The sequence below is a fragment of the Lipomyces chichibuensis genome (assembly GCF_038497645.1).
Source record: "Lipomyces chichibuensis strain CBS 12929 unplaced genomic scaffold V1513scaffold_9, whole genome shotgun sequence".
NCBI classification, from domain to species: Eukaryota; Fungi; Ascomycota; class Lipomycetes; order Lipomycetales; family Lipomycetaceae; genus Lipomyces; species Lipomyces chichibuensis.
Window position 1 is genome coordinate 51533 of NW_027117461.1, and position 18213 is coordinate 69745.

General features: G+C 48.5%; 6 protein-coding genes across 6 annotated transcripts; 2 read left to right on the top strand and 4 right to left on the bottom strand.

The window, feature by feature from the left end:
* Positions 1–129: 129 nt before the first annotated feature.
* V1513DRAFT_441566 (armadillo-type protein) lies at positions 130–3843 on the top strand. The gene is made up of 3 exons (XM_066897545.1): positions 130–281; positions 388–2272; positions 2328–3843. Exons 2-3 carry the CDS (start codon positions 412–414, stop codon positions 3623–3625), a joined length of 3159 nt encoding a protein of 1052 aa, XP_066754434.1. The 5' UTR covers positions 130–281; positions 388–411; the 3' UTR covers positions 3626–3843.
* Positions 3844–4170: 327 nt separating this feature from the next.
* On the top strand, positions 4171–5837 carry V1513DRAFT_441567 (uncharacterized protein). Its single transcript, XM_066897546.1, has 4 exons — positions 4171–4512; positions 4587–5124; positions 5175–5502; positions 5555–5837. Exons 1-4 carry the CDS (start codon positions 4384–4386, stop codon positions 5613–5615), a joined length of 1056 nt encoding a protein of 351 aa, XP_066754435.1. The 5' UTR covers positions 4171–4383; the 3' UTR covers positions 5616–5837.
* V1513DRAFT_483976 (Quinolinate phosphoribosyl transferase) lies at positions 5760–6917 on the bottom strand. Its single transcript, XM_066900432.1, has 3 exons — positions 6695–6917; positions 6424–6632; positions 5760–6361 (listed from the first exon to the last, which is right to left on the bottom strand). Exons 1-3 carry the CDS (start codon positions 6851–6853, stop codon positions 5839–5841), a joined length of 891 nt encoding a protein of 296 aa, XP_066754436.1. The 5' UTR covers positions 6854–6917; the 3' UTR covers positions 5760–5838.
* Positions 6918–7943: 1026 nt separating this feature from the next.
* On the bottom strand, positions 7944–9649 carry V1513DRAFT_457704 (alkaline-phosphatase-like protein; the record flags this gene model as incomplete). The annotated part of the gene is made up of 5 exons (XM_066899638.1): positions 7944–8349; positions 8401–8648; positions 8699–8868; positions 8916–9261; positions 9317–9649. 5 exons carry the CDS (start codon positions 9647–9649, stop codon positions 7944–7946), a joined length of 1503 nt encoding a protein of 500 aa, XP_066754437.1.
* Positions 9650–11984: 2335 nt separating this feature from the next.
* V1513DRAFT_424303 (cell division protein Cdc14) lies at positions 11985–12994 on the bottom strand (the record flags this gene model as incomplete). The annotated part of the gene is made up of 4 exons (XM_066896077.1): positions 11985–12332; positions 12383–12594; positions 12645–12695; positions 12751–12994. The coding sequence occupies 4 exons, from the start codon at positions 12992–12994 to the stop codon at positions 11985–11987; spliced, it is 855 nt and encodes a 284-aa protein (XP_066754438.1).
* An 897-nt stretch (positions 12995–13891) lies between these two features.
* On the bottom strand, positions 13892–18016 carry V1513DRAFT_441586 (uncharacterized protein). The gene is made up of 3 exons (XM_066897547.1): positions 16853–18016; positions 16263–16803; positions 13892–16208 (listed from the first exon to the last, which is right to left on the bottom strand). The coding sequence occupies exons 1-3, from the start codon at positions 17830–17832 to the stop codon at positions 14049–14051; spliced, it is 3681 nt and encodes a 1226-aa protein (XP_066754439.1). The 5' UTR covers positions 17833–18016; the 3' UTR covers positions 13892–14048.
* Positions 18017–18213: the final 197 nt, after the last annotated feature.

Below are 18213 nucleotides of genomic sequence, written 5' to 3' on the forward strand. Positions count from 1 at the left end.
GGCGAACTCCGCGTGGGTTATCGGACCCTAACCTTCGTCGGCACCCAACTGTGTAGCAACTCCCACGAGGGCCCGATTGGATTGCAAAAAGTGTTCATAAAACCTTCGGTACAAAATTTTTTCTTTTCCCTCCTTCTCTCTACCACTTTTAACCTCTCCCACTACTCTCCCTTTATTTCTATTCTTTTTTATTTATTACCGTGTCTCTACTCCTTGTCGAATAGAGGCGCAGCCTTTCTTGGTTAATTCTTATATTTTGAATCCGGCTTTTTGCCGTTTGTGTAAGTAGATATCATTCTTCTTGTTCCTTGTATTCCTGATCGATTTCTTTCGTGCTCTGTCACCCCTTTCCTTACTCCAATTCGCCTACTAACACCCGCGCAACAGAAGACACCGTTCGCGGAACAAAACATGTCTGCTGCCGAAGCCAAGTCTTCTGTCAAGGCTCTCACAGAGCTCTTGTCTAAGCTCACCGTCGCCACCACTCCCGACGACCGTGCTGCCGCTGCCACCAACTTCGCTACGCTCATCAGCGCTCCCCTCGAGGATCATGATGTTCCAACCAGCGTGATTGACTCGCTTAAGGCTGCTCTCAACAGCAAGAAGGATGCCGTCGCCCGACAGAACGCCCTGGAAGGCATCAAAGCCATAGCAATTAAGCAGTTCACGCCATCGCTCGAGCCTTACATCATCGCTCTCCTTCCATCTATCCTCGAGAAGTCGTCTGACAAGATCGTCCCCGTCAAGCAGCTCGCCGAACCTGCAGCTGTTGCTGTTTCTAAGGCCATCAACCCCAACTCCGTCAAGTTCATCCTTCCTATCCTATCCAAGGTCGTTGCGACTACCAGTAAATGGCAAGAAAAGGTCGCTGCCCTCGCTGCTATTGTTGCCGTCGTTGAAACTGCTCCGGGACAGGTTGCCTTGAGAATGCCTGAGCTTATCCCCCTGCTGTCCGAGGCTATGTGGGATACTAAGGCCGATGTCAAGAAGGCCGCCCGGCTTGCGATGGAGAAGGCCACCGAGACTATTCAGAACAAGGATATCGAGAAGTTCATTCCCTCATTGATCGAGTGTATTGCCAAGCCTACCGAGGTTCCCGAGACGGTTCACTTGCTCGGTGCTACCACTTTCGTCCAGGAGGTCACCTCTGGTACCCTCTCCATCATGGTTCCCCTTCTCTCCCGTGGTCTGGCGGAGCGTGACACTACCATCAAGCGAAAGGCCGCCGTCATTATAGACAACATGTGCAAGCTCGTCGAGGATCCCCAGATCGTCGCTCCTTTCTTGCCCAAGCTTATGCCTGGCTTGAAGACCAACTACGACAACATTGCTGATCCCGAGGCCCGTGACGTTACTCTACGTGGTCTAAACACTCTTACCCGTGTCGGTGATGTTCAGGACGGCAAGATCCCCGAGGTTTCTACGGCCGGTGACGTCAAGGTTTGCTTGGAGACTCTCAAAATCCTCCTCAAGGACGTCAAGGTTGACAAGAAGTTCGCGCCAGTCTTGGAGTACGTTGCTGCTATCGCTGGTACCCTCGTTGACGAAAGGAACAATGAGGCTATTACCTGGACTGAAAGTCTCACTCCTTACCTCACCACCTTCCTTCACGAAGTCGAGGCTAAAACTATCGTCGACAGTTACCGCAAGAAGTCAATTGCCAACATTCCTGGCCAGGCTGTGGAGGAGGAGGAAGAGGAGGAGGGAGAGGACCTCTGCAACTGCGAGTTCTCTCTTGCTTATGGTGCCAAGATCTTACTTAACCGTACTGCACTTCGTTTGAAGAGAGGCCGCCGTTACGGTCTCTGCGGTCCTAACGGTTCCGGCAAGTCTACCCTGATGCGGGCCATTGCCAATGGCCAGGTCGAAGGATTCCCTACCCAAGAGGAGTGCAAGACCGTCTACGTTGAGCACGATATCGATGGCACCCACGCCGAGACTTCCGTCGTTGATTTCGTTGCTACTGATCCAGAGGTCGCTCTGAGCGGTACCGAGGAGGCTGTCAAGGCTCTTAAGGATGTCGGCTTCTCCGAGGAGATGATCAAAATGCCTATTGCTTCGCTCTCTGGTGGTTGGAAGATGAAGCTCGCCTTGGCGCGTGCTGTCTTGAAGAAGGCTGATATTCTGTTGCTCGATGAGCCCACGAACCATCTGGATACCGTTAACGTCGCCTGGTTGGAGAACTACCTCATCACCTGTGGCGTCACTTCTATCATTGTCTCTCACGATTCTGGTTTCTTGGATCACGTCGTTGAGTTCATTATCCACTACGGTATGGATTTGGATTCTGTGTATTTGTTAACCGACAGTTGCTAATTAATATTCAGAGCGATTTAAGCTGAAGAAATACAAAGGCAACCTTTCTGAATTCGTCAAGAAGGTTCCTTCTGCCAAGTCTTACTACGAGCTCGGTGCGTCCGAGATGGAGTTTCAGTTCCCTGAGCCCGGTTTCTTGGAGGGTGTCAAGACTAAGCAGAAGGCTATCGTCAAGGTCAGCAACATGACCTTCCAGTACCCCGGCACTTCCAAGCCCCAGATCCGGGATATTACCTTCCAGTGCTCTCTCTCTTCTCGTATTGCCGTCATTGGGCCCAACGGTGCCGGAAAGTCGACCTTGATCAACGTTCTTACTGGTGAGCTCCTGCCTACCGCTGGTGAGGTCTACGTTCATGAGAACTGTCGTATTGCCTACATCAAGCAGCATGCTTTCGCTCATATCGATCAGCATCTCGATAAGACTCCCTCCGAGTACATCCAATGGCGATTCCAGACTGGTGAGGACCGTGAGACCATGGACCGTGCCAACAGAATCATCAATGAATCGGATGAGGAGGCGATGAACCACATCTACAAGATCGACGGTACCCTAAGACGAGTTGTTAGTGTCCAAGCCCGAAGGAAATTCAAGAACACCTACGAGTACGAATGCACGTTCGTCCTTGGTGAGAACGTTGGCCAGAAGAACGAGCGATGGATTCCAATGTTGAGTGCCGACAACGCCTGGATCCCACGTAATGAGCTTATCCAAACCCATGCCAAGATGGTTGCCGAAGTTGATATGAAGGAGGCCCTTGCTTCCGGTCAGTTCCGTCCTCTTACCCGAAAGGAGATCGAGGCTCACTGTGCTATGCTTGGTCTTGAAGCTGAGCTTGTCTCGCATTCTCGTATCCGTGGTCTCTCTGGTGGTCAGAAGGTCAAACTTGTCCTTGCCGCTTGCACATGGCAGCGACCTCACTTGATCGTCCTCGACGAACCGACCAACTACCTCGACAGAGATTCACTTGGTGCCCTTTCCAAGGCTCTCAAAGCTTTCGAGGGTGGTATTGTTATCATCACTCACTCCGCCGAGTTCACTAAGGACTTGACTGAGGAAGTCTGGGCTGTCCTGGACGGTAAGATGACACCTTCCGGTCACAACTGGGTTCAGGGCCAGGGTTCTGGTCCTCGTCTTGACGCCAAGGATGGCGACGAGGAGGATAAGTTCGACGCGATGGGTAACAAGATCGAGACCACCAAGAAGGCGAAGAAGCTTAGCGCTGCTGAGCTAAGAAAGAAGAAGAAAGAGCGTATGGCTAAAAAGAAGAAAATGGGTGATGCGTATGTGTCGTCGGACGATGAGTTTTAGACATGGGTTTTGTTTTTGTTTTTTATATTTTTTTTGTTTCATACGTCGGGTTTCATTTCGTTTAAATTCATTAAATATTGGTGTCAAATTTTAACATTGTCTTTCCGAGAGGTTATGCAAAAATAGAGAGCTGTGAGTTATATATAAATATGACCGGTTATAAAGTGGATTAGAATGGAATAATAGACTTGTTTTCTAATTAAGTTGTTTTCACCATATTACGCTTGCATTGGCTTCGATATTGATTCAAGGCAGTTTCCTCACCGAGCTAAAATTGTCCAGCCAACCACCGAATCAAACACTACAGATAATTTCATGCCGGATCATTATTCGTAGCACAACTCCGTTATTGCAAGTCGATAGTAATAAAATAAATGCGATTTCAGCTTCCACGACTCTTTCCGTAGGACGTCAAATGGAATTTGGTATCTTTTTTAACAACTGGATACGGTACAGTGCTTAGTAAATAAAAATTCTGCGGATCTCCTATTATTATTACGCAGATTAAGAGATGAACTATTGCCATGGGTTGTCGGAAAACCGTTCAGAAAAGGGAAAATTGAACTTGGACGAAACGGGATTAGGAGCGGCGGCTTCACACGGTGACGTACCCTTAGACGGAAAGGAACGGCGCTACGTCGAGTCCCAACGGCTACTATCGCCCGCGGTGGGCGTCCAATGATAGATCTATTCGCAACCAAAGGGCAACCGGCATTTACTGCACTTGCCAAACACAGGCGGACAAGCAGTGCGGAAAAATGGTTCCGAGTTGCGCGTTCACTGCGTTGCCGCAGGAGATCTTGATCCAGATCTTCAGCGAGCTGCACCAGTCTTCTAAGAAAGATGTGCAATCTCTGGCGTTTACCTGCCAGCGTTTGCATGCAATAGTGAGTTTCCATAATCTATAATCGGATTGCAAATTTTCGTGGCCCATTGTGTTACTGACAATCGTGGCATGCAGGGGCAACAATTCATGATTTCAGAGGTGAATGTAAGCTGGCACCTGCTCGACATATTCCACGCGAAGGTCCAAACGAGTCTATATCCATTAATACCATACATTACATCATTCAGAATTACAATTCCGTCTAGCTGGGGTGAATGGCACAGATCAGAAGTTCTCCAAGACGTACTCGAGAAATGCTTTAACATATGTTTCCTCCAACTAACTCTGTCGGGCTCGTCCAAATGGCTGCAATATCTCTCGCCCAACACTAATATCCGGAAACTGAAATTGATATCGAGCCAGGCTAGTAGCAGGATTGCGCTATTTGACGTGGCGGACTTGCATGCTTTCAAGGCCGTCGAAGAGTTGCAGCTGGATTATTTCCGGTTGCAGTGCGAGTATCCGATCGAGGAGCGTGCAGTGCCGTTGCTTAATACGGTTAATGTTTTGGAGATATTGAATTGCGAGTGGGATTATCCATTCAATATGTCGCTGTTTAAGAACTTGAAGGTTTTGAACGTTTATTATACCATAAAGAGCGAAGCATTTACATGTAAGTCACAAACCTGTTATGGCCAATTGGCGGCAAGCTAACATTCACAGTTTCCGAGCGTCTAAAAAATCTAGCATCACATCCGCCAACGAAAGTAAAGCGGCTGATACTGCATCTCGATCTATTTTCCCCCGTTCGACAGAAATCATGGTACCCTAGTTTGAGAGAATGTACTGATCTGGAGTTTGTCAGTCTCAAAGGATTCCGCCGTCCCCCAATCGAGTTTTTTGAGGCATTGCCGGACAGCTTGATGGTGGTCGAGCTATACTTCGCGTCCAAGAATTTCCTCGATAATCCGTATCCTGTTACGTTCTATGATAATGCAGGAGGGCCTATTATCAGTAAATACGGTAGTAAAACTATTAGACTTATGCGCAGGTACGGCTCACGTCAACTCTATAGAAATCCCATGTACTAACGCCAAATTTAGTAATACTCCGATGGTATTAGCTGCGAGGGATATGAGAACTTTGAATATTTCTTCGATTTGAGTCGATTTGGCGTATACATGGACTTTTGATTGTTATTAGTGGTTGGATATAGACTTTTGTTGGTTTTCCTATGTACAAGAACATTTCGGAGTTTGTTTACAGGGCTTGTTGTTGCCGGGATTGCACATTATAGGATTGGGACCAGGATGTATCTTGGGAGTGAGAAACGCAAAACATAAAACAGATTCAAAATTTCAGCTCCTAATTTTGCAATATTACAACTCTAGTGGTCTATCTTCATATTGAAATCAACAACGCCCGTTCCCTGATGCACACTACTCGTGCTATAAATATCAATTTCATTCGTCAAGTAAGACCGGATATTCTCCTCGCGCAACCCACCGGAGCACTCCAACAAGAAATGCTTCTTTCCAAACCACTTGGACTTGATACTCTTGGCAGCAGCAACTAACCCATCATTTGTGAAGTTGTCCAGCATAATAACGTCCGCGCCTGCCTCGATCGCCTCGTCCGCTTCTGCCTCAGACTGGCACTCGACCTCGATCTTTGTCGAGAACCCGCATGCCGAACGGGCCGCGTGCACGGCTCTCGTGATCGAACCCGTCGCCCAGACGTGGTTGTCCTTGAGCATGACCATCGACGAGAGATCATACCTGTGCGTGTCCACGCCGCCGACAAGCATCGCGTACTTCTCGATCCGCCGGAAGCCGGGCGTGGTTTTGCGAGTACCGGCAATAATTCCGGTAAATCCTGCTTCGCGCGCAAGAGTGATTATCCGACGTGATCTACTGTTGGTTAGCACACGCCCATTTAGCCATCTTCCAACCGTATAAAATGATTGTCGTACTTCGTAGCGATTCCGGACGAGCGGGCAAGGATGTTGAGTAACGTACGCTCCGCGAGGAGTAAGTTATTCGCAGGTCCAGACACATGCGCGACAGGGACTTTACTTCCGCTTGGTACATCGACAAATGCGCCTTCTTCAATTAACCATTCGATCGTAAGACCTGTCTGGTCAGCTAATTCCTGCGCAAAGGGGACACCAGCCAATACACCCTAAATTCCGTGTTAATATTCTCCATGCACAATCCAAAGACGTCATAACAATTGAATCATACCGATTGCTTTGCATTCACAGTCGCACTCTTGACCTCGTCACCGACCACGAAACCGCCAATGTCGAACGCGGGAACGTCCTCGGAAAGATATCGGCGAATATCGTTCTTCCATTCCCCACTGGCCGGAAGTAAATTTTTGTACTTCAGTGAATTTGCCATTTGTGACCTTTCTTGAGATTTCGATTGAAAAGCCTATCGGACTGGTTGTATTCAGTCGAGAAACTTTCAGATTTTAACAAACTCGTTTAGTGGGGTATGTGACTAATGTGAGGCGCTGTCCACCGACCCGACGGTTCATGGCTGACGACTCAGCACATTTAGCAAAATTGCGTGCTGTAACAACTAGAGCAATGTCTACTTCTACGACAGCAGTGCACCAAGGAGTCAATGGCTGTTGACGATCTGCCGGTTTGCCGATATCGTATCGGCAAAATCGTATCGGCAAATATCGGCGACAATACGATATCGTCACTTGCGAATAAAATTACGAATAAATATCGGCAGGCGTATGTGTTAACCGATATTGTATCGGCATATAGTCGACGATATCGGTTATCGGCAGAAATTTTCTTAAATTAGGACTAACTTAGCAAATGATTTATAATACAAAGTGATGAGACCAGAAACAGGGTTCAGGGTTTCCAACCCACAATTCTGTCATCAGAATTTCGTCGCTCCTTACGTGCCGAGCAAGGCAGCAGATTTATACCGACGTCAGCCTCTATTGACATTTCATGTGAAACTGTTAACTAATAGATGTATTTTGCCAATTAAATCTATTGCTTATACGCATATGGCCGGTCACGTGATTTTTATCGGCAAGCATCCGACATCGCAGGCAGATCCTGCCGATATAGTATCGGTAGGCTCTAAAATCCAGCGGATAAAATTACGAATAAATATCGGCAGACTTTTTATTTCGCCGATATAGTATTCGTAGCCAAAAAAGTCGCCGATATCGTATCGTCAACAGCCCTACCAGGGACATCATACCCAATTACATTTAGTAAAGAGAATTAGAATGATGATACCAGCATTAAAATTAGTCTGTTACATGTAAATTGTCACAAAGTCGAATGCATGCAAAAAGTCCAACCCAACCATCGAAATCGAACGGCACGAACTCTTCTAACCCACCCAAATTTTTTCTTGCTGAGTAGGGCATAAATCATTCTATAAAATTATAGTCCGGAATAAGTAAGCTGTTTTATCATCAATCATAGCTTCAACTTTCGCTCCGCTATAAATCTCAGTGCTTGCGGGTGTGAGCTTGCATTATGTCGTGCTCGTGTTCGAGCTGGAATCGCTTCAGTAATTTCTTGGCCTTTACGTTCGGCTGGATCAATTTCACAAAGTTCTGGTTGGCCTGCAGTTGTTCGGTCACGTCCTTAAGCTTGAGTCCGAGCTCGGCGGCTATGAAGTGGCCGACCTCGATGTTCTCAAAGTTGCCAACCAACTTCTCGGTATTAAGACCGTAGCCGAACAAGGTGGTGTCGACGGCACTGTGGCCGAGAGTAGACCAGTTAATGCCAGCGCGAGCAGAGAGCAGGTCACCGAGGAAGATAGCGGCAGAGTTAGCTGTGACAAGGCCAGCTATTTCCTTGGGGGTGACATTGTCGATTCCATAGTCGCCAAAAACCCTGTCGATAATCAAACTGCTGATATCAGCGCGTGACCATATTCCTGCGGGTTGACACAATACATACGATTCCCTTTGAGCCTCAGTAGAGTTGAAATGGACGATATCCTTGTAAATGGCAGCGTAGTACTCAGAAGTGTGCTCAGCACGCGCAAGCACGGATGGATACCATGCGTAGTCAGGAACGCCCAAGGTAAGACCACCGCACTCGTGGTCAGCGGCAGAGAGAAGGGCAGTGTCGTCGTGGTCATCAATCCAATGCTTGACGGCAAGCATGGCACGGTTGTACTCGATAATATCGAACAAGTGGGCAATCTGCCAAAGTTAGTCAATATCTATACCCTGTGGATATAATATGAACGTACAGGGTCGTGGCCGTGACCGGCATGGTCAATACGGGATGCCTCAAGGAACAGGAAGAAGCCAGTCTCGTGCTCCTTGGCTTTGCGATCTAGGAGATTAAGGGCAGTGATAGCCATTTCAGTAAGAGAAGGCTCTCTCTGAGGATCACGATCAGCCTCATAAGCCATATGGCCTAATGCTCTGTCAGCTAATAACGCTATAAATGCTCAGGCTACCTACTGTTGGCGGGGATGAAAGCGAAGGGGAGATCGCCGCTCTCGCCCTTGTGAAGGTTGTCGAAAGCCTCACGCGAGGATGTCATGGTCCAGTCATACCTCTTCTGGGCCGTAGACCACAGGTCGACGTCGTCTTCACGGCAGGAGTTCTCATCGGACTGGGGAAGAAAGAAACACTTGCCTCCGCCCATCATGAGGTCCACAACACGGCCAAAAGGGTGAGAATATCCGACGAGTTGCTCAGCAATTTCAGCCTCCATGTCGCGGTCGTAGACGTGAGTAGCGAAACCGGCAGGCGATGCGTGGGTGATACGCGAGGTCACGACCAGACCCGTAAGGTAGCCATTGAGCTGAAGACCGAGTCAGAACACAAAATGCGCACGCTCCACAAACTAATCAACGGACCTTTGCCGCCTCGAGAACTGTACCGCATGGAAGATGGTTGCCATCGACACCAATGGCTCCGTTGTAGGTCTTGATACCGCACGCGTAGGCAGTGGCAGCGGCGGCGGAGTCGGTGACAAGTGAGTCCGATGACTTGGTTCGGACTTGGCCAATGGCGAAACTGTCGACAGGAAGCTTGACAGTTGCTTCATCGACGAAATTGGCATAATCACGGGCAAAGGTCTCGGAAGCAGGGCCATACCCATCGGGAAGGAAAAACACGTAGTTCTTTGGTTTAGCCGCATGGATCACGGGCATGGCCATAGCGGCTAATAAGATACTAGTGCCCTTCATTGCCGACGTGGAGCGAGTTCCTTGATGAGAGAAGTTCAGTGCTTGTCGTTACGGCTGGATAATGCAAGGAAGCTCAGCAATGGAAATATGTAGACCGGTGTGGCCGTCGACAGATCTTGCGAGACGACAGACAACAACAACAACGAATCCTGAGCACCGTCCTGCTGCAGCCTACTGTCCAATTGGAAGATTGGAGTAAGGCATTTGTCAAAAATCGAGACCTCGTGAGGCCACTCTCAAAAGCTAAACCGGAACGTGACGATCGCAATATTGTGTGGATAAAAGTTTAGGCGGAATCATAATCTCGGGTCGCACCGTTAGAAGTTGTACCGTCCGGGCCGAACCTAAACATCTGCGACACAACATTTTCTGGTGAAGTCTCGCAACTAATAAATCATCCGACCATCTCACAACCAATGAATCATCCAACCATTTAACGAGAGAGGTCGAATGATGTCGAAATTCAGTTCCACAATATATGTCACCAAAGTGCAGGGGCAACAGACTCAATTTAGCGGACGACCACCGAGAATGTCAGACTGAAAGTTGTCAAGTTGGAGTCCAACAATATCACTAAGACCACGTGTTTGCCAGGCTACCAACAGAATAAGATGGAACAAGATCAGGCAATGGCAATTGGCGTAGGTAGTTATGGATCCACCTGAAGAGCGGCCCAGACACAGGCTTGCTGAGAACTGCCCAAACACATAAATGGAGCGGCTGGCCTTGGCCTGAAGTAGTCAGGTATGTGCCTTCGTTGTCACACCAGCACAAGACCGGCGACTTTCTGAACATTGCCGGGGGTTGTTAGGCATATCGAGGCTTGCGGAGACAGTGTGAAGCAGCCAGCAACACAATCAGTGCAGGACAACTCCGCCAAGCAAGCAGACTATATACATGGCCTCGGCGCGCTGGACCTGGCCCGCCGAGGGCCCCAGTCGCGTGATTAGACTAGGCAAGCCATTTATGAAGCTACGGGAACAAGACACGAAGTTTTGATTCTTGATGCGGTCTGCTACTTGGCGACGTCAGTGCCTCCTGAGACGTGCGGCTCGTTTCTTCTACTTCGCTAGCAATTTGCCCCACAAATAATTGCCTTGTTGGCGCATTGAATTATGTGGGCTACCTTATCCATCTACACTCAGTTCGGTCCGCCATGCGATATACCGAGCGAGCTAACTACGTCTCGTAAGCAATAATAACGGTATAATTGCGTCGATCTGCACTCAACGTGTTTTTCCAGCTATGTCTCGGTATTTCTGGGCTTCGCACTTGGCAACCTTCATTCTGCGTCTCTACTACACAGTTCTATTTCCTGCCCGATCATGCATGTGCTTGGTTGCTAGAGCCTCGTTCAAATGCTAATAAACCTGTGCATTCAACCGCTGCTTCCTTTTCAATGACTGCGTTACTTGTCACCAGATCACGTCGCAATTGCTTATCCGATGAGTCAGCCAATTCCACTTTTTACCTTGCCTGTGATGATTAGCAGACGCGATTCAGGTACCAATTGTACTTCTATCCCAGTCACTGAACTGCATCACATTAATTAGGTCCATTTAATTAAAATTACCGTGGACTGGGCTTGGTCGTTGATTGCTAGTTACAGCGGTGTAGCTTACGAGCAAGTTTTAAAATATGACTGCGTTCCGCCCTTTCCAGGGTAGGTACTGCAGGATGTGTTTCGTCCGTATGCAGAGAAGTTGACGCATCTCCCTGTGCGCCACCAATCTAGGCGGCGACCGAAGCGTACAGACCTGAAATCGCTCGACATGACGTTACTCTGTATCTATTCATATTATTGCCCTATGCACAAATAGATGCATCTGTTTGTACTAATATACAAGGTTATCGACCACCCGACATTACATCTCCATGGCAAATCAAAATTCGTTTGTTCTACAACGACGGCATTTGTTCAGCATAATAGGAAAAGTTCGCTGTAGTATGATATCTTGCCGGGACCCAATCCGCAAACGGCAGTTCTCGTCTCACCCACGATAACACTAGGACTATTTTAAAATGCTTGCTATATTACCATTTACCATAAAAATCTCACGCGCAAATCACTTTCCGCCTGTCTCGTCGTGAATATTCACTTCTGCATTGGCAATTGAATAACTCATTTTTATTGCCATTCATCAAAAAACGTAGAAATCATTATCGCACTAGCATGCAACACATTAAAAGTCATTCAGTATGTCCAAACACTATACCCGTGCAAACTATTGCTTCGTTACCATTGTACTACAGCAGAGAATATTATTCAAAGCGTATCACCATCAAAAAATCTCTAGAAGTACTAAGATATACACTGAAAACCAAAATATATTCCTTATATCATCAAGTTGCCAAATGGCTGACTCTGCCGAAGTTCATTCATAAGACTCTCGACGTTACTGAGGTATTTCCCTAGCATGCGCTGCTTTTCTTGAGTCGTCCTGACCACAAGCCCGTAGCCGGAGGCATTTGAGCTACCGGACCAGCCGTCTTCACTGGGGGACGCGCGTTTGTCTTTAGCGTGATGATGTGACGTCAAGGATGATGAAAATTGTGTACCTTGTGGCTCGGGGATCAGGTAGAAGAACAGAAATTCGAGGATTCTGAGTTTGACCTCTTTGTCTGTGTCTTTACGCTTGAAAAGCGTGCATATACTCTCTAAGCCGTCGAGGGCCTCGAACGTCTTGAAAGAGTTAATATATTTCCTCTAACAGCGCATCGGAACGAACATACCCGAACAGTCGGCCACTCCTCAACCAGAGCACACACAATGGTGTTCACTGTAGCACCCTGGATAACAGCCGGAGAGGACTGAGGCTCAAGCAGATCCAGCAAGATCGTCATATTGACCTCGCGAGCAAACACTCGGCGACTGGCTGGGTGAACGAGAAGCACGCCTTGCAGCAGATCAAGAGTCGATAGTATTAACAACGTCGTCAAATCGTCTACTTGGTTAGCAGCCAGTCAGGATTGTCCATATGTGGGAATGACTCACTAGATTCCTGCCCTAGTAATCGTTCCAGACAAGCAATCAGGCGAAGTGCAACTGCACACCTAATAAGCTACCAATGTCGCATTAACAAACGCTCTGAAAGACTTACGATTCCATTCGAATCCTTCCTGCAACCTCAGAAACTCTCGGTAGGCTGGATCATCGGTGACGCGAGTGTCGATCCCTCCTGGCGACGGTCTGTCACTTTTGCTCGGCAACGGCGAGGTCGACGCGGACGTATACGGGCGACACAGATGAGCTAGCAGACCTTCTATATGTCGAAGGCCCCTTCGGACTGAGGCAGGGTCGTAGGAGGAGATCTGGTCGAATGCAGAGGAGAGCAGGAATTCCATCAACTTTTAGAAAGCTGTCCGCCTGATCGCAACAGCATCAGAAACTGTTGCAAGCAACTTCAGGCGACGACAGTACCTGCCGTGGAGAGTACAGCAGAGATCACGATACCTTCTAATAGGCGGTCGTGTCCTCGCGCAGTCGATTGCGGAATGGGGCAAACCGAAGGTTCGAGATCGAGAAGCCCACTATGGAAGTAATTAATAGAATATATGAGAGATTATAGCGGCCGCCCGCTAGAACTCGAAGGATCAAAGATTACGCAGAGCGAGGCAACGACAGAAGCCAACTGGAGGACTAGTGGTGGTGATAGGCGGCCCGTTGGGAAGTTAGAAAATAGACACACTTCGAATGTGATGACTTCATCATACCGCGCGTTGTTTAACTGCTGCCCCGAGGAACCCGTTGGCACAGCAACCGCATAAGATTCGCGTCTGCCGTTACTGTTCTATGCAAGACTAGGCCTAGTGCGACGTAAGGCAGCCACAAGGGGTAGCGGATTAAAACTCTGTCTTTTTATCTCGGAGAGTGTCCCGAGCTGGAAAATGCTAACCTACACAACCACTTTTTTTTATTTTCGAAGATGCCAGGGCACTCTCTAATTCTAATCTAGAATCCACGAGAGTCGTTCAGAAGCTCAGATCACCGCAGTTTTGTGTATGTCAGCGTACGATTGGACCTATCATCGCGTGACTCCGAACACCGTCTTGCAATTGTAAATACGTAAGTCGTCGACATATGAATGCAATGCGTGAATGCCTTATTATGAGCATATCCGCGAATTACACCGGGGCTCCAGACAGAATCCCACCTCTGGCAGCAACTAAAACGCTAGCCCCCAACCTTGTTCCTCACTGGAATGCAGCTTTAATGACGACGCCAGTCGCCCCTGCTTAATTGTGACATGTATTTGTAATTGTATTTGGGAACTCTTCAAGTCACAATTTTCTATTACCCGTATCTCTGTCATGAAACCGTACAATTTGCCACTTTTAATTATAGACCTGCATAAACAAGCAAGCCAAGACATACCAATTATATAACTGCTCATACAATTTAAAACTTAAATTTCCTCGGTCTGTACAATTTCAGCGCTAACGAGGAACACACGACCGACACCGAACTTAATGCCATCGCCAAACTTGCCCATGCTGGCGCCAGCCGCGTATGGTTGGCGGGATATATGACACCCGCCGCGATTGGGACTCCGATCATGTTGTAAATTCCAGCCCACCAAAAGTTGAATTTAACGCGCCGGAAAACGAGACTTGAAATGTCGAGCAAAGTGAGGATCTGCGTCAGCTGCGAAGACATCAGCACAAACTTTGCCGACGAAAGCGCGATCTCGGAGCCGGATCCGATTGCAATGCCAACGTCCGCCGCTGAAAGAGGCGGAGCGTCGTTAATACCATCGCCTACCATGGCTACTATCGAGCGTTCCTTCTTGTATCGGCCCGATAGCAGTCCGCTGCTGTGCAATCCCACTGATGCTGTCTTCTGGAGCCAGCTAATTTTATCTGCCTTCTCCTGCGGCAGTACACCAGCGATAACATGTCCGGCATCGATTCCGACTTGACGCGCGACAGCTTTAGCCGTGATTTCGTTGTCGCCGGAGATCATCCATGTTTGAATATTTCGCTTGTGGAGTTGCTCTATGACGTACTTGGCCTCAGGACGCAGTGGATCCGCAGCGGCAAATAAAGCAAGAACGGTAAACTTTTCTGGATCGGAGAATCGACGAACCGCAAGCAGGATAACTGACTTGCCCTCTTCCTTCCATGACCTCATCGCTTCCGATTCGTCTTCCGTCAGAAGAGCGCCATTCTCGGCCATCCACTTTTCGTTTCCAATAATCGCCTCCAAGATGTCATCGTCTCGTGTCTCAGTCATTGTCCTTGCTGGCGGATTAATGACGCGACCTTTCAATCCTCGACCTGCAACCTCCGTGATATCAGAAACCTTGACGGGACCTAGACGCACCCGATAGTTGATCTTGTTAAACTTGGCGTCCGCCAAAGTGCTCTGCCGCCGCAAATTGATATTGGCTTCAACCATGTTCTCATCCAGCTCGACTTTCTCCGTTTCAGACTCGGACGTGTTCCCAGCACTCGTAAGCACGGAATCAGTCAGGTTGTTCTCCTGCTCTGCGTAGTCGAGAATGGCTTTGGCAAGAGGATGCGTCGAATTCAGTTCCAAATCACGCGCGATCTGAATCGCAACAGGCTTGCATTCCTCCATCAAGTACATCGCGTCAGTAATCTTTGGTGCACCACCTTCAGTTAACGTGCCAGTTTTGTCAAACACTACCACATCCACCTGCGCGCCTTCTTGAAACGCCTCGCCACCACCACGGGGAAGAATACCGTACTTGGCTGCGATACCGGTACCAACAAACATTGCTGTAGGTGCAGCAAGTCCAATTCCGCAAGGACACGCGACAACAAAGACTGAGATAGCAAACTCAAGCGACCAAACTGGCCATCCGCCAATGTCAATGTCGAGATAATGCTCAGGCAAAACACCTCCCTCGCCAAGCCCTAGCCAGAGCAGAAAGGTGATGGTCGCAATGAGCGTGACCGAAGGAACGAAGTATCCAGTCCACACGTCCGCAATACGCTCAATCGGGGCTCGCTTCATCTGTCCTTGCCGCACAATGTTGGTGATTTGATCAAGCATCGAGTCGCCTTCTTGAGATTCCACACTCATTGAGATCGCGCCCCCACCACAGTGGGAAGTGCCAGCAAATAATTTGTCGCCCGGGTGCTTGTCCACAGGAAGGGACTCTCCAGTGAGTGCTGCCTCGTTAAATTCAGCTATGCCAGAGATAACAACACCGTCGGCTGGCGGTGACATGCCGGAGAGCACACGAACTGTATCGCCAGTTTCGAGAAAGTCGATTCCGATTTCTTCAGCTTTGTCTGTAGCAGGGTTAATTAACAGTGCAGATCTAGGTCGCAAGTTGGTCAAAAGCGAGATGGCTGACGCCGTCTTCGACTTGGAATACGCTTCTAACAGACGACCGACCAGAAGGAACATGGTCAGAAACACGACGGAGTCGAAATACGTGGTCGAATAACCTTCCGACCTCATCGACGCCGAGCTTGAAGATGACTCGTTGGGAGACATCGACATCGAGGACGACACTGGCTTGGAAGCTGCTTCCAGCGCGAGAAGCGCAATACTTGCGAAGTAAGCTATAGATGTGCCGAGACTCATCTAATAAATGTTATTTGGTTCTAAGAAGAGAGCGAGCACACATAAATAGCTTACCAATAGATTCATAGATCCGAACCTTAATAACCGCCTGGTAAATGGAACGCCAGGCTTCCACAAACTCCTTATTTCATTGATTGCCTTGACATGAAAAATGTCGGCAGCAAAGAAATACACGACCGTTGACAGAAAAAATAGTGCCCAAATACCACGTCCGACTCGTCCCGCCCACATTGGCTCCATCACATACTGATGGTAGTAATTTGAATTTGGAAGAATCATCATCATGACAATTCCGAGGATGAAAGTCGGAATCGCGACCGCGATGCTGAGAACCATGCGGAACACTAAGCGGCGGCGCTCGCGGAGTGCAATTTGTTGGGCGCGTTCCTCTAAAGTAGGTGGATGTATGATAGTAAAGCTGAATTGGGACGAGAGACTAGACAAATCCTCAATGATTCGTCTGAGTGTGACAGACGGAATGGATGGGACGTAAGACAGACGAATGATGTTGTTCTCCAACGTAACCTGACCGGAGTGGATTTCGACTAACTTGCCATACCCTTGGAGTGCTTCATTAATGCGACGAGGGCATTGGCTAATCCAATTAACATTTGGCTTCAAAAAAGCTCACTAAAATAACTTACTCGCAAAACATGCCATCGGCACGAATCATGACCGTTCTAGACCGCTTTGTCAACACCGAAGACCGATCTTCAACTATTGATATATCACTACACTCATAGCCGATATCCTCGATGGTGTCCCTGATCATATCCAGCTTGCTCGGATCGTTCACGATAAACGTGCCAGAATTCGTAAGCAGAGTGATATTCGACTCAAGGACGAAATCCAGCTGCTTGAAGGCCTCGTTAAGGGTACTCACGCATGCCGCGCACGTCATACCACCAATCATTGCCGTGATTTTCCAGGTTTGTTGGTCACTGTGGGAGCGACCTACAGGCAAGACCTCGACTACATCGCAGTTGTATCCAATGTCATCAATGACCTGTTTAACCTCATCCGCTAAGTTCTGACGAACCAGTACAGCACTGGCGGAATTTCCGAGAAGGTCAACACTAATATCCAAAACACCAGGAACCTCTTTCACAGCTGCCGTGATCGCGTTAGAGCATGACGCACACGACATGCCACCGAGAGCGAAGAGCGCCCGATATTCGGTAGCTTGCTCTTCCTCTGACCTCACGCTCGTCATCGCGACCGAATCCGTGCTCTTCTTTTGTCTTCGAAACAGTGGCTCGTGGTCGGAATGGCACGCGTCGCAATATTGCCGGTGGTGTCGGCGCCGATACCAATTGGCCGCAAGATTGATTGGGAATGGCTTTGACGAAAACGCAGCATTCACGAGGGATATATCCGTGTGTTTCGCATCTTCCGCAGAACTGACTGGCTCGAATCCCCCATGTTTTAACGCTGACCGAATAGCTGTCCGTGTGACGACATCCGAATGCGTGACACAAACAGTCTTATTAGCAATCGATGTCTCGATCTTGACTGGTGGCGGCGAGAGAGAATTTAGGATGCTTGAGATTGCTTTCACACATGATGCACAATGAATGTTGCGGACGTGCACGACGTCTGACACGAGAACCAAGTTGTCTTCCATGACTAATGCTAATCGGAATAGTAGGTAGTTAGGAATATGATATTGTGTAAAAGACCCGGGCACAGGCAATATCAAGTGGGTAAACGGCGCAGCTATATTCCCACGACGTCGCAAAAACGCCGCCTAGTGTGCTGTGGTCCGGCATATGAACCGCGTGGATGATGTGTCGAAGCGGGCGTGTTCATAGTCGATATTGACTCCAACTTCGAATGTGAGGCGGCAAACTCGGTACGAGACCATTGTGCCCTTTTACGCTAGTACCGTTATGGTAACTTAGCTGCCAGAAGTAGTCTAGCTGCGGCGATTGTGCCCTCATCAATGACGTCACTCTGTACTCCACCTAAACTTTGATTATGCATCTAATAAAGATCCGCGAAAAAA

Bases quoted from the DNA above. Each gene is read 5' to 3' on its own strand.
- V1513DRAFT_483976 (XM_066900432.1), bottom strand. From the start codon at position 6,853: ATGGCAAATTCACTGAAGTACAAAAATTTACTTCCGGCCAGTGGGGAA. The intron at 6,633-6,694 runs GTATGATTCAAT...CACGGAATTTAG, and splicing joins CTGTGAATGCAAAGCAATCG to GGTGTATTGGCTGGTGTCCC. The intron at 6,362-6,423 runs GTACGACAATCA...AACCAACAGTAG, and splicing joins TCGTCCGGAATCGCTACGAA to ATCACGTCGGATAATCACTC.
- V1513DRAFT_441566 (XM_066897545.1), top strand. From the start codon at position 412: ATGTCTGCTGCCGAAGCCAAGTCTTCTGTCAAGGCTCTCACAGAGCTC. The intron at 2,273-2,327 runs GTATGGATTTGG...ATTAATATTCAG, and splicing joins TGAGTTCATTATCCACTACG to AGCGATTTAAGCTGAAGAAA.
- V1513DRAFT_441567 (XM_066897546.1), top strand. From the start codon at position 4,384: ATGGTTCCGAGTTGCGCGTTCACTGCGTTGCCGCAGGAGATCTTGATC. The intron at 4,513-4,586 runs GTGAGTTTCCAT...CGTGGCATGCAG, and splicing joins GCCAGCGTTTGCATGCAATA to GGGCAACAATTCATGATTTC. The intron at 5,503-5,554 runs GTACGGCTCACG...CGCCAAATTTAG, and splicing joins ACTATTAGACTTATGCGCAG to TAATACTCCGATGGTATTAG.
- V1513DRAFT_441586 (XM_066897547.1), bottom strand. From the start codon at position 17,832: ATGGAAGACAACTTGGTTCTCGTGTCAGACGTCGTGCACGTCCGCAAC. The intron at 16,804-16,852 runs GTAAGTTATTTT...TAATTGGATTAG, and splicing joins GCCGATGGCATGTTTTGCGA to CCAATGCCCTCGTCGCATTA. The intron at 16,209-16,262 runs GTAAGCTATTTA...AACATTTATTAG, and splicing joins TCGGATCTATGAATCTATTG to ATGAGTCTCGGCACATCTAT.